General features: G+C 45.1%; 1 protein-coding gene across 2 annotated transcripts; it reads left to right on the forward strand.

The window, feature by feature from the left end:
* The first annotated feature begins 842 nt into the window (after window positions 1–842).
* LOC115144785 (prosaposin receptor GPR37-like) lies at window positions 843–7,209 on the forward strand. Of its 2 annotated transcripts, none has more exons than XM_029685846.2 (2): window positions 843–2,299; window positions 4,837–7,209. In XM_029685846.2, exons 1-2 carry the CDS (start codon window positions 1,241–1,243, stop codon window positions 5,668–5,670), a joined length of 1,893 nt encoding a protein of 630 aa, XP_029541706.1. In that variant the 5' UTR covers window positions 843–1,240; the 3' UTR covers window positions 5,671–7,209. The 2 variants fall into 2 exon arrangements, with proteins under 2 accessions (XP_029541706.1, XP_029541707.1); XM_029685847.2 differs by lacking the exon at window positions 843–2,299 and adding an exon at window positions 3,880–4,652.
* The last annotated feature ends 10,122 nt before the right edge of the window (window positions 7,210–17,331 follow it).

Here is a 17,331-nt window from a genome sequence, read left to right on the forward strand (position 1 = left end):
TCGCAGCACGATACATGGTACAAACATTATTGGGCATAGACTACACGAAGGGCAAGAAGATAGAGACATCAATACATCATCCAAAGCAGCCACAACTAATTATTGCTATTTTCTCACAGAGTATAATGTCATACTCCCGAGGAGGATGATCTGGCCAATCAGCGGATTACTAGCGTAAATATTTTTATCAACTGCATATAGCCACACCATTCTGTTATTGGGGTACCCCCAAACCATTCCAACACAAAAAAGATGAACATACTTAATTACAGTTTTTTTTTAGAAGGAAACTATTTCACTCATATTGTAATTAATTCTAGGTAATATTTCATATAAATCTGGAAACCCTGGACAGTTACTTTAACCCCTGTCCACTGAATGTGGCAGTAAAATGGTAAATTAATCAATAGCCTATAGACTAGTATGCTGGTGTGTTTGGAATTGCTGAAAGCATGGGCCCCAAAAGTTTTTCACAAAAAGACAATGAGTGCTTGCATCCATGAACCCGAGCGCCTCACACGTTGTGGTCCTGCAGTCCAGGCCATATCCATTGATGTGTACAGTAGTCCTTATACAACATGCCACCACGCTGAACCAAAACGTCTAGTTGCAGTGAATCATGTTTTTGGAAAGTTGCACAACAGAGATAAACCTCCAGCAAAACAAGAACCATTTTGTAGGCTACTTCAGTATTTCAAGGAGAAACATTGTCTGACATGGTTGAGTGATGCTAGCTGATTTAGTTGAACAGATCCGGTTTAGCCGCCAGGGGAGCCCGTCTCTTCTCTCCATGATGCTCACGTGTGCAGCTCTAGACGGAGCTTGGCACATTCCCAACAATACGCACTCCCTCTCCGACTCTGGGCGCCCGGATCGTGGGTACCAGTAATAACCGTCCAGGGCGCTTTTCGGACATAGAAGCAAATGCGTTTGAATAGAAAATGCGATCTTGTGTCCATTTAACCTTTTTACAATCTGTTATATATTCAGAGGCACAGACGAAATTCAAACATACCCTACTTCACATGGTATGCAAACAACCGTTGTTGAACTTTACTTTGTCGCATTTCGGAGACGCACCTGTCAATTGCCAAGTGCACTTTATTTAATTCGAAGTGGTGTTGACAACTATGGAATGAAGGTTTGGCTTTATTTCTGTCGTCTCTCCGATGTGGTAATCATCCATGGATAAATATATTTGGAATACAATATACTATTGTTGCCTGTTTTAGAATAAACAATGATGGTACTACTCTTAAGATTACTGTGTTTCTCACTTTGGAGCGAGAATGTGTTCTCGCAAATACACGGGGAGAAGACAAATATGATTCCTAGACATTATGAAACCGCCGTCACTATCGGGAATCTACACAAAACCAATGGTGATAGTCAGAGATTGCACTCGGCGTATGGCAGAGTTATCAACGACATTGACAATAAAAGGGTGCGTACTCCAAGTTCATCCTCCTGGGATGTGGTTAGGACATGGATGGATAACATACATGTGACTTCATTCAATACGAAAAGGGGTATGAATGAAATAACAATGCGCAAAAGCAATTCGTCAAATGGAACAGAACCCATTTGGTTACACGAGGAAGGCGAGTCAAAAAGGCTGATGGAAGAAAAGTTGGACACGGAGAAACATGCAGCCATGAAAACACGAGATGGTGTATACATTCATTTAAAGCCCTCCACGAGACATAAGCGAGGAGGACACCACCGTGGCGAGCACAACCGGATCTGCATACACAAAAGAGCAAGTGTAGACCGTCGGAGAAGAAATGCGAAGGATGGCAGTAAAAAAGGGAACTTAATAAACGAGCCAACCTTGCTGTCAGATGCGTCTTTGGACACACCGCTGGCCACGTGGGAACCGCTGCCTAAACCTATGGCCCAGAACCAGTCAACAGACATGCCATTTCATGCCACTGATTATGAACAGTTCACTTTGCCAGACCTCCAGGACTATACCCCACTGATTCCTCTCAATCCTCAAACTAGGAGAAAAGATGTAAAAAACCCATTTTACCCCGTAACAGCAGAATCATATGGGGCATATGCCATCATGATCATTTCGGTCATCATTTTCACTGTTGGATTAATTGGGAATATAGCAATCATGTGCATTGTGTGCCACAACTACTACATGAGAAGTATTTCAAATTCTCTTCTAGCCAATCTCGCCCTATGGGATTTTGTTGTCATCTTTTTTTGCCTGCCCCTGGTGATCTTCCATGAACTGACCAAGAATTGGCTGTTGGGGGAGTTCTCCTGTAAAATCATCCCCTATATTGAGGTAATAATGTCCACTAGCTATTGTGTTACTTGATTGAATGTTATGATTGGGTGATGAAGCTGGTGTTCAACGTCTGCTGTCATAACCATCTCTTCCTTGTGAAATCTGTCAAATATTGTGAGCTAAAAAAGTGTTGGGGCAGTGAAAGCTATGAACCCTTATTAATGTCACTTGTTAAATCCACTTCAATCAGTGTAGATGAAGGGGAGGAGACAGTTTAAAGAAGGATTTCTAAGCCTTGAGACAATTGAGGCATGGATTGTGTATGTGTGCCAATCAGAGGGTGAATGGGCAAGGTATGGTAGTAGGTGCCAGGCGCGCTGGTTTGTGTCAAGAACTGCAACGTTGCTGGGTTTCCTGTGTCTATCAAGAATGGTCCACCACCGAAGGACATCCAGCGAGCTTGACACAAGTTGGGAAGCATTTGAGTCAACATTGGCCCGCATCCCTGCGGAACGCTTTCGACACTTTGTAGAGACCATGCCCCAACGAATTGAGGCTGTTCTGAGGGCAAAAGGGGGGGATATTAGGAAGGTGTTCTTAATGTTTTGTACACTCAGTGTATAGGCCTACACAATGACCCCAAGACAAATAAACAACCTCAAAACGACCCAAACAATCTGTATGAGTGATGCTGTATAAACTGCCAGCGCTAGTCTGTAAGCTGCTTAGTGGCAGTGATTGTCATTGTGTTTGTAAGTCCCATTCTATGCCAACATGACCTGTAGGCCATTTTAAAACCACAGTCCCAAACATAGCACTTTGAGTCTCTTTGAGTAGCCAGCCTCCGTGGTAAGAACATTAAATGGATAGCGGCAGACGCATCCTCGTTATGCTAAGCGACTCGCTAATCAAGCAATTAATGGAGCATAACTACACAAACAGTGGGGCAATTAATTCTAATGGCTCCTGTGGCAACTAAGTGCTCTGTCACATGACATTTTGTCATTATGGACACCAAGGTGAGAGGTTAGTTAGACAAGGCCTGCCCGCCACTGTTGACACAGCTCTAGAGGATAGCTGTCACGTTGACGATGATGGTATTTGCTGAGAGCGCTTTGTCTTGACAATACTCTCTCCCTCTCTCTTCTCTCCCTCTCTCTTTTCTCTCGCTCTCCATCTCTCCCTCTCTCTTCATCTCTCCCTCACTCTTCTCTCTCCATCTCTCCCTATCTTCTCTCTCCATCTATCCCTTGCTCTTCTCTCTCTCTCTCCCTTAATATATTCTCTCTCTATCACTCCCTCCCTCTTTTCTCTCTCTCACTCCCTCTCTCTTCTCTTGATTTCTCACAAGCTAGATAAGTCGTAGGAATGTAAGGGGTCTGCTACAAGGTAAGGGGACTTCTACAAAAATCATAGGCAATCCCAGGACATAGTGTCTATAATACTGTAATAAGCTGACATAGTTGCTGTCACAAACTCCACACAGTTGTCACCGACTAGTTGGATATTAATTTCCCACTAAACAAACAATTTCTGTACAGCATTCATATACATTTTAAAAAATTATCAGGTTTTTGCTTTGGCTGACCTTATTTTTTTTTATTGACATTTGTCAGTAAAACTCATGAATGCAACTGTTTGTGGCCAATTTTAGCTGGGGCCTCTGGAGTGGTGGTGTGTTTTAACAGATTTGATCAAAGCTGTGATGAAATTACTGGCTACGTATGTACAATTACTCAGCAGTACATTTCCAACTTGAGCTGACCGAGCATATAGAGGGAAAGATACTAGAGACAAAGCATTCCTTGTGTGTCATGACACATAGCAAGGATATTTGGTGGTGTCCACACATTGTTGTGATAAACATGTTTCCTCATACCCCCCTCCAGGCACAGACAAGTTCATTTTAAACCTGTTCATATCAACAAATCCCAATAAATAGAACCCCCTGAGGGAGTCACAAGACCTAGCATATAAATCAAACTCTTTCCACAATCTCTCTCGCTCTCTCTGTGTCATGGGCTCCCTTGCACACGGTATACTGTGCACCTTATTATGTTATACAGTCATCAATATTATGATTTGATATAATTAGAAAGTCTAAAGTTCCCCTTTTTGACGCCCAAATGTAGTCTTCCCATTCTTTAAAGTATCACACATAAATCATTACTCATGGCTACTTTCAAGCATCTCAGTATGGAAATTGGGAACTCGTGTGCAGTAAGTAACAGAGCTGTCCCGCTCTAAACCTGTTGACATCCAGTATACTGTGCTGTATGTACCATTGTCACATGAAAATTGTTCTAAACTGTGTTTTGAACACGCATAGTGTACAGTGGACACATTCATTCTGTCTTTTCAGAGAACAAGATGACTCTGGGGCCTTGGTATATCATCCAGACTTTCCAAGGTGCATTGCAATTAGGATTAGTCTCCTCTATTGTGTGTTAAGCCTAGGGCCTGGTGACAGTCTATACTTGTTTCCATCAAAGTTCTGTCAAAGTGCTTCATTTGTAATGTTAATGTGCAGAAATAACACATCAACTGCATACAGTAGTGTCTGACTTCCTCCTCTCTTTTCTTTGTCCTTCCAGGTCTCTTCCCTCGGGGTCACCACCTTCACCCTGTGTGCTTTGTGCATTGACCGCCTTCGCGCCGCCACCAACGCCCAGATGTATTACGAGATGATTGAAAACTGCGCCTCCACGGCCGCCAAGCTGGCCGTTATCTGGATCGGGGCTCTCCTATTGGCCCTGCCAGAGCTCCTGATCCACCAGCTGGTCACTGAAGATGGCGAGCCTCCGGATGTGACGCCCTGCCAGCGCTGTGTGGTTCGTATCTCCACCGACCTCCCCGACACGCTCTATGTGCTGGGCCTCACCTACGACGGAGCCCGCCTCTGGTGGTATTTTGGCTGCTACTTCTGCCTGCCAACGCTGTTCACCATCGGCAGCTCCCTGGTGACTGCCCGTAAAATCCAGCAGGCCGAGCGAGCCTGTGTGCGTGGCAACAAGAAGCAGCTCCAGCTGGAGAACCAGATGAACTGTACGGTTGTGGCGTTGGCCATCCTCTACGGCTTCTGCATCATCCCTGAGAACATCTGCAACATCGTCACTGTCTACATGGCAGCGGGTGTGCCCAGACGGACCCTGGACATTCTCCACCTGGTCAGCCAGCTGCTGTTGTTCTGTAAGTCAGCGGTGACACCCGTCCTGCTGTTCTGCCTGTACCAGCCCTTCAGCCGGGCCTTCCTGGACTGCTGCTGCTGCTGCTGTAACGAGTGCGGCCCTCCCAGGTCTTCCACCACCGCCACCACCAGCGAGGAGAACGAGCACGAGTGCACCACCACCGACCTGGAGCTGTCACCATTCAGCACCATCCACAGGGAGGCATCCTCCTCCTACACCACTGTGGGGACCCACTGCTGAGAGGTCAAAGGTCATGACCTCCTTCAGAAAGTTACAACTGCCATGTGAAGAGTTCGGACTTTAAACCATTTGGACAGGTTTCCCCACACTCAGGTTAAGGTTACTCCTGGAATAAAAGGCATGCTCAATGGACAATCTCCAGTGAGAGTGCTTGTAAATCAGAGAATAGGCTTAATCTGAGTCTGGGAGACCGGCCCTTAAGAGTTATGATCAGTTCATTTTTTATTCCTGTCAATATAGGAATTGAATTGATAATGCGGATAAAGGGCACATCCCATTTTAAATCCATGTCCACTTGACTTTGAATTAAATTGACGTAAACTCTGGTGGACATAAGTGTCTTGGTCTACTTGAGGGCAGAGTTCTGTATACGTACTATACTGTCTTGGTCTACTTGAGGGCAGAGTTCTGTATACGTACTATACTGTCTTGGTCTACTTGAGGGCAGAGTTCTGTATACGTACTATACTGTCTATCTACTTGAGGGCAGAGTTCTGTATACGTACTATACTGTCTGTCTACTTGAGGGCAGAGTTCTGTATACGTACTATACTGTCTTGGTCTACTTGAGGGCAGAGTTCTGTATACGTACTATACTGTCTTGGTCTACTTGAGGGCAGAGTTCTGTATACGTACTATACTGTCTGTCTACTTGAGGGCAGAATTCTGTATACGTACTATACTGTCTGTCTACACTTTGTTTACAGCAGTGGTCACCAACCGTGGTTGATCTCCAAGGCATTCCTAGTCAATCACCAAACATCTCTGTAAAAAACTAAACAATAAAGCCTTGCGTTCCTATTTTGTTATTTGTTTTGCGCTGTTGGCGGTAGTTGCACTTTATTTCTGATTTCTTTTAGGTTGTAAGATGTAGATGCACTTGATTCAGCACCCCTGGCGCCAGGAAGGCAAAGTCTTCCCATTTTGAATAACGTTTTTTAAATAGGATTTCCAAATGGTCTGAGAAGAAAAACATTGTCAGGGAAATTCAAGCATTGATAATGTATTGGGCCTATAGCCTACTGCACAAACCTCATTGTTACAGAACTGTAATTGGTTACGTTTTCAAAAAAAAATCTGAGCAGTAGATCTCAGCTTCCATTTTGACTCAAAGTGATCTTCACTCAAAGGTTGGTGACCACTTGTTTACAGAAACCATACGGAAAGGAATACATATGTGTAGTTCAATTCAATTTATAGCAAATTCATTATAAACTCACCAGTGTTTTCTCTTTTTAATTATTATATTATTTTTTGGGGTGGGTCATAGTGTTCTTTTTCTGCTTCCACAGAGAGTCTGTGTCAAATGGAAAGTAATATATTGAAAATGGCTGATCGTACTGTATTGTGTTTAGCTTATAATGGTGATTCTTGTGAATCAGGTCAAAGTTATGCCTAGCTCCCTTGCTATGTAAGTATATTATGCACTCTGTATTTGATAGCAGAAAACTGTACGATACACTTCAGTCAGTCAGTAAAGTTACTGGAGTGGTCTTTTTTTGTTGTTGTTGCTCACTTTAATAAAAAAAGAACACAGAATTTGTTTGAATGTTTCTTTGACCCTCAAAATGTCAATATCTTCATATATGGAATAAACAATCCACTTACTATTTAGGGACTAACATACCTTCTTCCAAAACTGTTAACTATGGATAATAAATCTACCTCGTCATTTTGTCTTGGGAACTAAACATATGTGATAATATTCTCCAGATGGAGAAGAGGAGTGTGGTTTCCTGAGAATGGCCAGTTAGCTCTCAGAGGGGGAGTTTCTCATCTGGCCATTGTGACATCACTACCCACTCCCCAGAGTACACAGTAACCCTTGTTTCACTACCCGTCACCACGGCAACCGCAGGAATCTGCTTCTCAGCTGTCTCCATGACGTCATGGTCGGCCGAGTGGCAGGGAGTTAGATCAGATGGTAGGGTGGGTAGAGAAGAAGTGTTCATAGTATTGGACTTAACTAGGGTATGGTGCGAATCATGCATTTCCATGGAGATGGTTGGTTGTTGGCTCTCAGGAGTTCATTTCAGACGTGAGCCTTGGTTCTGTTCAGCCTTCCTTCAATGTTCTGTATAGTCGTCCAGTTTTCTAGACAGTCTAAGAACGTTTCTATTGAAAACTGTGTCCTTAGAACATTTCTGGAACATGCTTGACTTGAATGTCAAGCTTACAACATGTTTGTGATCAAGTAACATCTGCGCTGATAGGAACGGCATAGATGGACACAATCATATTTTTGGCAAAATTGCATTGTCTCTGTTTAACAGAATGATGCTGTTTTATGGCTTCCTGGTCCTGATTTGTAATACATTGTGGAGATATTGCCTGCCTGCAATACTACAGTAACAAAACAACATGGCTGCCATAACGTCCATACACAGTGCAACAAAATGGTGTACGACTTTCATCTGCCGTATATAGACCCATGATGTCCCCAAATCATTTGGCTGTCAGATCCGGTCTTGTTATGGAACACAACGGCTTATTCTCCTCACAACACTGTCCTCCCACAGTGCTTCTGAGCCCGTCTTTCATTTTCAATCACTCCCTCTGTTCCTGATGGGATTATGCATAGTGACTACACTTTTTTTCTCTTCACAGGAAGTAAAAGGCTCCATAGAGTTCACTCTGACTGTTAGGATAATGCTGTAGCTGAGGGCCATTGAACAGCAACACATTTTACAGGTGAACATATTACCAGAAATGAGACATCGTTGGTCAACGTTTGGCTAAACCTATTTTGACAAAAAGACTGGAATAGTGTATTTATTTGGAAACCGGGAAAATAAGTATTTTTGAACCTCGACCGTTATGCAAATCCATGGCTACGGTAGGTGACCTGTCGATTGAACTGCTGTTCTTAATGGAATGGCATGTCTCCAGAGTCCAGCTATCAGAAAAGCTCAATCTGATTAAAGAGAAAAAGAAAATGTTCCATAAAAATGATTTCAGCCTCCCGTGCTCATCCAGTCATAAGAGTGAGGTCCTTTTGTTGAGGCAGTGCATTGATTTTGTTAAGGAATGTGTTTCTTAAGTTCTTACTTTAGCTGAGCTTGTGGTGACATTAAACATGCACAATTCTATCTACAGTATATATACCCTGTTCAATGACAATGGCATTTTTGTAATGGGAACTGAGAATATTAGCGCTCATCTCTATTAACTATCCAAAATAACATGCCTGAAAGTGTCTTGGTCAATCTGCAACTCACTGTGAGGTTCAAGCTCTCTGTTGTATGAAAAAACTGTTGTGCCACAGAAGCTGCCAGTCAGGACCTCCGCAGAACAACAAAGATGTCCGTTTTCCTGAACCCGCATGCTCCTCATTTCATTCATCAACAATCATACTGACCATAGTCACTGTTTGTATGGTATTCAACAGTTATGTACATTATGTACAGGGGTTTTCAGTGTAGTCTACAGATGAAAACAACCATGGTTCTTTCTTTATGTTATGTGCCCATGTAATGGAATTATTCATTTAAATCCACAGGCATTTATTATAACTTAACAAGGCAGCTGGATGTGATTGATGGGCATCTGTCGGTCGGCCGCTAGAGTGACAGTTACCTCAGCGTCCCTAAAAAAAAATCCTGCTTCACTTTTCATAATGATGATCAAAAACACGAAAGATTTACAATATGCCAAAAGTCCAGTATATCACAGTAGTTCCTTTCCATGAAAACCTGCGAGTCGGTTGGACATCCCTGCTTCCTAGTTGCAATTAAAGGTTCCTCTATTCCTTTGGAAACAATAGCTTGATAATACATTGATGTATTGCCGCTAAACAAGTTGCTCAGTGACCTTAGACTAACTCCTTTCAGGGTTACGTGGGATGGGCAGGGCATTCTGTACAAGCCCAGTATCCTTCATGATTGACAAGGAGCCAGGGTGCCATGGTAACCAAAACCACCTCTGGGAGTTATGCCACATGCAAACTAAGGTGTGAAATGAGAAAACAGTGAGTGTGGATATCGAAAGCAGAGTCTAAAGCAAGTCTCCCGTCTCACGGCTGGATCTATCAGGTAACTACACAGTAAGCATGCAGAAATACAGCATCCATCGACTAAAGTGTCTGCCATTGGTTCAAAACACATTCTCACATAACATCATGTTTGGGTGCGCTACTCACTGCACTCTGAAACAATGTGGTATTTCATTGTTGAAAAGCCCCTTTGGTATTGTTCGAAACTGTCATCTATTTTCATGAAGTCTGCCCAGTCAAATGATTTTCAGATGTGTCCCAACCCACACATCTGTGGATTAATAATTATACTGTACAAGCAAACATCTATTCTGTTGTAAGGCGTGTGCCTTATGAATATTTAATGCTTGTAAACTCTTGTTTCTGATATGACTTGGCACTTCAGGGCAACATGGGGGGGTCCACGTGATATAGTCTGGGTTTGATACGTGAGGTGTACGTTGCATTCATCTGTGTTATGAATGATGGTACTCTCATATGTACATAGAACGTTCTATATCTGGTACAGGGCAACGCTGTCCGTAATGTTACCCATCACAGTTTATGGTTGCCATGTCAACACGCTCATCCAGACTAATGCTACAATATGAATCCACAATAACCAGGTCTGTCCCTACGTTTCTGTCAAATTCCCCTGTGGTATACGTGGACACAAAACATTTACTATGGGTTAGTATATCACTACCACTCTGTCCGCATGATCAGTTGGATGTTCCTCAAAAATCTACTCGTGTGTTTGCACAACCCAGTCTCTCATTTATATTTATTTATTTAGCTAGGCAAGTCAGTTAAGAACAAATTCTTATTTTACAATGACGGCCGATCCCAGCCAAACCCTAACCCGAACGATGCTGGACCAATTGTGTACTGCCCTAAAGGACTCCCAATCACGGCTGGTTGTGATACAGCCCGGGATCAAACCAGGGCCTGTAGTGACGCCTCTAGCACTGAAATGCAGTGCCTTTGGACTACTGCACCACTCGGGAGCCCCTTTGTAGGAAAGAAAAGCCCCTCGGAAAAGACAGATTTCCTCAAATAAACTCTGGTGAGCCTAACACCATCTAAAACACAGACCAAACAATGCTACGTGACAGCCAAAACATGCCAAACATAATTTCCCTGGTTTCTATGAAACAGACACCAAATGGCTATATAAACACACAGGCAAGTTTCCCCAGTATCAATGGATCTTTAATATTAAAGCGCCACAGTTTTACAAGTGTAAAACTCGTAAAGACGTTAGTGCTGCAAAACTTCTGGGAAACTCACCCCCGCAGAGATTCTGGTACTGAACTCCTTGGTCTCAGAAGGGATAAGCGGTTCCTCTGCTCTACATTGGCATATGTACTATATGTAAAAATAGGCACAATGTTTTGATGCACTTGTCCATATAGTACCTAGTTAATGAGAGACCGGGTTGATTTGCATGCACATCCCAATGGCTTTTGGAGGAATCCACAGCGCACAGTATGGCTGCCATGTCCTGACTCCCTCCCGTGGGCAGTGCCCTGTGAGTGCGGGTGCAGACAGGGCTGTCGGCTCAGCTCAGCCTTGTTGTATATGGGATCCATCTGATGGAGCGGATGGACAGCCATCCTGGGAGGATAAGGGCTTTATTGTCTCAACCCTCTGTTGCATTGTATCCTAATATCTAGGTCACCGCCTGTGATTGAACGCTTGAGTGCATAAATTAGTGTTTTTCGCACTGAGAATTCCCGCTTCCCTCCCATACTGAATGCCCTGAAAGGACTGCCTGCCTGCTATTAGGGGTACAATAAGTGGTCCCCCCTTCACCTCCTCTACTGGGATGAGAGGCTACAATGACATAGCTATGAGCTGCCAAATGATTTTCTTCTCTTGACAAAAAGCTTTTTTCGACAAAAGGGTTATTCATGGCAATAACTGGTGTTCAGTAGGACCTTCAGATCTCTTCAGCTATCTCCACCATTTTGTAGGCTCTCATTATGTCCCATTCACTCTCATCAGCATCGTTATTACTGACTCTGATTTGTAATCATAGCAGGGTTTAGCATATAAACTCAGCAACAACAAAAAAAACGTAATTTTTTTCAGGACCCTGTCTTTCAAAGATAATTCGTAAAAATTAAAATAACTTCACCGATCTTCATGGTAAAGGGTTTAAACACTGTTTCCAATGCTTGTTCAATGAACCATAAACATGCACCTGTGGAACGGTCGTTAAGACACTAACAGCTTACAGACGGTAGGCAATTAAGGTCACAGTTATGAAAACTTAGGACACTAAAGAGGCCTTTCTACTGACTCTGAAAAACACCAAAAGCAAGATGCCCAGGGTCCTTGCTCATCTGCGTGAACGTGCCTTAGGCATGCTGCAAGGAGGCATGAGGACTGCAGATGTGGCCAAGACAATAAATTGCAATGTCTGTACCGTGCAATGCCTAAGACAGCGCTACAGAGAGACAGGACAGACAGCTGATCGTCCTCGCAGTGGCAGACCACGTGTACCAACACCTGCACAGGATCGGTGCATCCGAACATCACACCTGCAGGACAGGTACAGGATGGCAACAACAACTTCCAGAGTTACACCAGAAACACACAATCCCTCCATCAGTGCTCAGACTGTCCGCAATAGACTGAGAGAGGCTGGACTGAGGGCTTTGTAGCCCTGTTGTAAGTCAGGTCCTCAGCAGACATCACCGGCAACAGCGCCTATGGGCACAAACCCACCCTCGCTGGACCAGAAAAAGTGCTCTTCACTGACGAGTCACGTTTTTTTCGGATTCACGTTTATTGTCAAAACAATGATCGTTACACCGAAGCCTGTACTCTGGAGCGGGATCGATTTGGAGGTGGAGTGTCCATCATGGTCTGGGGTGGTGTGTCACAGCATCATCGGACTGAGCTTGTTGTCATTGCAGGCAATCTCAACGCTGTGCGTTACAGGGAAGACATCCTCCTCCCTCATGCGGTACCCTTCCTGCAGGCTCATCCTGACATGACCCTCCAGCATGACAATGCCACCAGCCATACTGCTCGTTCTGTGCATGATTTCCTGCAAGACAGGAATGTCAGTGTTCTGCCCGGATCTCAATCCCATTGAGCACGTCTGGGACCTGTTGGATCGGAGAGTGAGGGCTAGGGCCATTCCACCCTGAAATGTCCTTGGTGGAAGAGTGGGGTAACATCTCACAGCAAGAACTAGAAAATCTGGTGCAGTCCATGAGGAGGAGATGCACTGCAGTATTTAATGCAGCTGGTGGCCACACCAGATACTGACTGATACTTTTGAGTTTGACCCCCTCGCCCCTTTGTTCAGGGACACATTATTCCATTTCTGTTAGTCATATGTCTGTGGAACTTGTTCAGTTTATGTCTCAGTTGTTGAATCTTGTTATATTCATACAAATATTTACACATGTTAAGTTTGCTTAAAATAAATGCAGTTGACAGTGAGAGGACGTTTCTTTTTTTGCTGAGTTTATTAGTGCTCATGCCTGGCTTTGACAGCTGGGTATTGATACTAAGAAGTCATTATCGAAGCACTAATGATCTGCTTCACCCATACCCTCTAATAGCCCTGCTGGAAAATTACTTCAAATATTATGATTTCTCCATATTAGTTTTAAGAAGGATGATTTTAATCAACAAGAAAGAATGGTGGCACGTATCTTGAATTCAGTAAAACAAAAGCCATGAACAGGATGGTTTTTGCACACAAACCATAAATCCTGACAAGAATGGTTTGAACCTTTCAAGTATATTTGCAAAGAGATGGTGCCCCTTCTTAAGAGATCCAGGGAAGTTTTGTGAATTCCGCCAGTGCTGGCCAACGGTATTCCTCTGTTAACCTGTTTGGTGTACCAAACCGAGGAAGAGGAAGTGAATTTATCCAACAAGTAAGCCCATAAGTCTGCATAGCACACTGTACTTTTTCCAGCAATTACACACCATTTACTGCAGCAATTGAAGTGCTTTGACTGTGGCTATCAAGCAAAACATTCAAACGAATTCTATCAGGCGTCGAGTTACGACCAGGCATATGCCCAACTGGCCCCAGGTGTGATCCCTAGCACAGAACGTCTGTAAAGAAACAACATAGCCTTATAAATAAAGCAGTGCACTCGTCCATTTAATGTTGGAGTCACAAAGAGTGAATGTGCTTGGAGCGGAACTCTGGTGACATGAGACACAATCTGGCTCAACATCACTCGGGCACTGACGTAAACATGATGAAAAGTTACTACGTAATTAAATCATGCTTTAGATTCTCCACTCCTCCCTTTTCCTCCCTTCCTCTCCTTCTCCTCTACTTCTCTTCTTCTCCCTTCTCCTCTCCTTCTCCTCCCTTCTCCTCCCTTCTCTTCCATTCCTCTTCTTCTTCTCCCTTCTCCTTTCCTTCTCCTCCCATCTGTTATCCTCCCTTCTCCTCCCTTCTCTTTTTCCTTCCTTCCTCTCCTTCTGCTCTACTTCTCTTCTTCTCCCTTCTCCTCTCCCTCTCCTCCCTTCTCTTCCCTTCCTCTCCTTCTCCTCCCTTTTCCTCCCTTCCTCTCCTTCTCCTCCACTTCTCTTCTTCTCCATTCTCCTCTCCTTCTCCTCCCTTCTCTTCCCTTCCTCTCCTTCTTCCCCCTTCTCCTTTCCTTCTCCTCTCCTTCTCCTCTCATCTGTTCTCCTCCATTCTCCTCCCTTCTCATTTCCTCCCTTCCTTTCCTTCTCCTCTACTTCTCTTCTTCCCCCTTCTCCTCTCCTCCTCCCTTCTCCTTCCATCTTCCTCTCCTTCTCCCTTCTCCTTTCCTTCTCCTCTCCTTCTCCTCCCATCTGTTCTCCTCCCTTCTCCTCCCTTCTCCTTTCCTTCTCCTCTCCTTCTCCTCCCATCTGTTCTCCTCCTTTCTCCTCCCTTCTCCTTTCCTCCCTTCCTTTCCTTCTCCTCTACTTCTCTTCTTCTCCCTTCTCCTCTCTTTCTCCTCCCTTCTCCTTCCTTCTCCTCCTATCTTCCTCTCCTTCTCCCTTCTCCTTTCCTTCTCCTCTCCTTCTCCCCCATCTGTTCTCCTCCCTTCTCCTCCCTTCTCCTCTCCTTCTCCTCCCATCTGTTCTCCTCCATTCTCCTCCCTTCTCCTTTCCTCCCTTCCTCTCCTTCTCCTCCACTTATCTTCTTCTCCATTCTCCTCCCTTCTGCTCCCTTCTCTTCCCTTCCTCTCCTTCTTCTCCCTTCTCCTTTCCTTCTCCTCTCCTTCTCCTCCCATCTGTTCTCCTCCATTCTCCTCCCTTCTCCTTTCCTCTCTTCCTCTCCCTCTCCTCTACTTCTCTTCTTCTCCCTTCTCCTCTCCTTCTCCTCCCTTCTCTTTCCTTCTCCTCCTATCTTCCTCTCCTTCTCCCTTCTCATTCCCCTCTCCTCTCCTTCTCCTCCCATCTGTTCTCCTCCCTTCTCCTCCCTTCTCCTTTTCCTTCCTTCTCCTCTCCTCCTCTCTTCCTCTCCTTCTCCTCCCTTCTCCTCCCTTCCTCTCCCTATCCTCCCTTCTCATCCCTTCCATTCTACTCCCTTCCTCTACTTCTCCTCTCCTCTCCTCTGCTCTCCTCCCTTCCTCTCCTCCTCCTCCCTTCTCCTCTCCTCCGTTCTCCCTCCCTTCCTCTCCTTCGCCTCCCTTCTCCTCTCCTCTTCCATTCTCCTCCTCTCCTCCCTTACTCTCCTTCCCTCACCCTTTTCCTCCCTCTGGACAGTTACCAATGGCTGGAAAAGGGTAACACAGCACTGACCAGAGGCCATAACAAACTCTGCATTGTGTCACTCTGTATAAGCATTTGTGTGTGTGAGAGAGAGAGAAATAGAGAGAGGACAACTATGGCATCGAGGCCATCTCTTAATGGTGGTTTCACCCTGCACCAACTGTCACAACGCTCTGACAGGACACAAACACTACATGATCACCAAGGGCAGCTCTTCCTGTAACATATGCCATGTAATAGCAGTTGATATCTGTGAATGAACTGAAACATTTAAATTTGAAATAAATGTATTACAGTACATTGGTGTTTTTGGGATAAACATTGGATAACCATCTGTATGACAGAACACAAACTGAAAAGTGTGAATCTATTTCAAGAGCCAGCACTTCCTATTGTTTTCATTCATATTTGATAAAGTAAGCATTTAGAAAACTAAACCCACACTGACTTTCTTTCATTCAAAAAGATACGTTTTGCTGACTTTACAGGAAGACAAAGAAGAGGGTTTGCGTCACTGTGTGACTCGGATCGAGGGGGAACAATCGGTGCTTTGTGTGGGGTTGTTTATGGCGTGTGGGTTAATGGCCAAGGCAGGCACTGATGGTCTGTAACTCACTAAGGAGCAGCCATGGGAGACACACCCTGAGTGAGTGGGCATGCTGTTAGGTCACCCCTCTGATCCTTCAAGTGGCAAACATGCCAACACAATTGGAAGAAGGAGGACAATTGACCATATATGTCTTGTCCTGTCAGGAGTAAGCTAATGTTGCACCTAGACCCACCTCATATCTGGTTATGGTCAGGATTGTGGGAGGGTTAGGCTGATCCTAGATCTGTGGGAAGGGTAGGCTGATCCTAGATCTGTGGGAGTGTAGACTGATCCTAGATCTGTGGAGGGTAAGCTGATCATAGATATGTTAGAGGTTAGCACGATTATAGATCAGTGGGAGGGTAGGCAGATCCTACATCTGTGGGAGGGTAGGCTGATAATAGATCTGTGAGAGGGGTAGGCTGAACCTAGATCTGTGAGAGGGTAGACGGATTCTAGATCTGTGGGAGGGTAGGCTGGTCCTAGATCTGTGGTAGGGAGTAGGCTGATCCTAGAAATGTGGAGGGTAGGCCTAGATAAGGTTCGTAAGTATTCAGACTCACATTTTGTCCACATATTGTTACATTGCAGCCTTACTCTAAAAATACATTTTCCTCATCAATCTACTGACAATACCACATAATGACAAGGCGAAAAAACTGTTTTCTATAAATGTTTCCAAGAAAAAAAAAGAAAAAAAAAACCTTACTTACATAAGTATTCAGACCCTTTACTCTGAGACTTAAAGTTGAGCTCAGGTGCATCCTGCTTCCATTGATCATCCTTGAGATGTTTCTACAACTTGATTGGAGTCCACCTGTGGTAAATTAAATTGACTGGACATGATTTGGAAAGGCACGTCTCCCCAGCCTGGTGAGTTCTGGGCCTGCGCCCTGTACGGAGCTGCCAGAGTCGCCCCCCTGTCCGGAGCTGCCAGAGTCGCCCCCCTGTCCGGAGCTGCCAGAGTCGCCCCCCTGTCCGGAGCTGCCAGAGTCGCCCCCCTGTCCGGAGCTGCCAGAGTCGCCCCCCTGTCCGGAGCTGCCAGAGTCGCCCCCCTGTCCGGAGCTGCCAGAGTCGCCCCTCTGTCCGGAGCTGCCAGAGTCGCCCCCCTGTCCGGAGCTGCCAGAGTCGCCCCCTGTCCGGAGCTGCCAGAGTCGCCCCCTGTCCGGAGCTGCCAGAGTCGCCCTCCTGTCCAGGGCCCGCTGCGAGGGTCCCCAGTCCGGGGTCGGCGGCGAGGGACCCCGCTCCAGAGGCGCCACCTAAGTGGGCCAAGCCTAAGGAGGAGCGGGGTCCACGTCCCGCACCAGAGCCGCCACCCACGGCGGATAGATGCCCACACAGACCCTCCCCTATAGGTTTAGGTTTTGCGGCCGGA

The sequence above is a fragment of the Oncorhynchus nerka genome, linkage group LG17, assembly GCF_034236695.1.
Source record: "Oncorhynchus nerka isolate Pitt River linkage group LG17, Oner_Uvic_2.0, whole genome shotgun sequence".
Lineage (NCBI taxonomy): Eukaryota > Metazoa > Chordata > Actinopteri > Salmoniformes > Salmonidae > Oncorhynchus > Oncorhynchus nerka.

Bases quoted from the DNA above. Each gene is read 5' to 3' on its own strand.
- LOC115144785 (XM_029685846.2), top strand. From the start codon at position 1,241: ATGATGGTACTACTCTTAAGATTACTGTGTTTCTCACTTTGGAGCGAG. The intron at 2,300-4,836 runs GTAATAATGTCC...TTGTCCTTCCAG, and splicing joins AAATCATCCCCTATATTGAG to GTCTCTTCCCTCGGGGTCAC.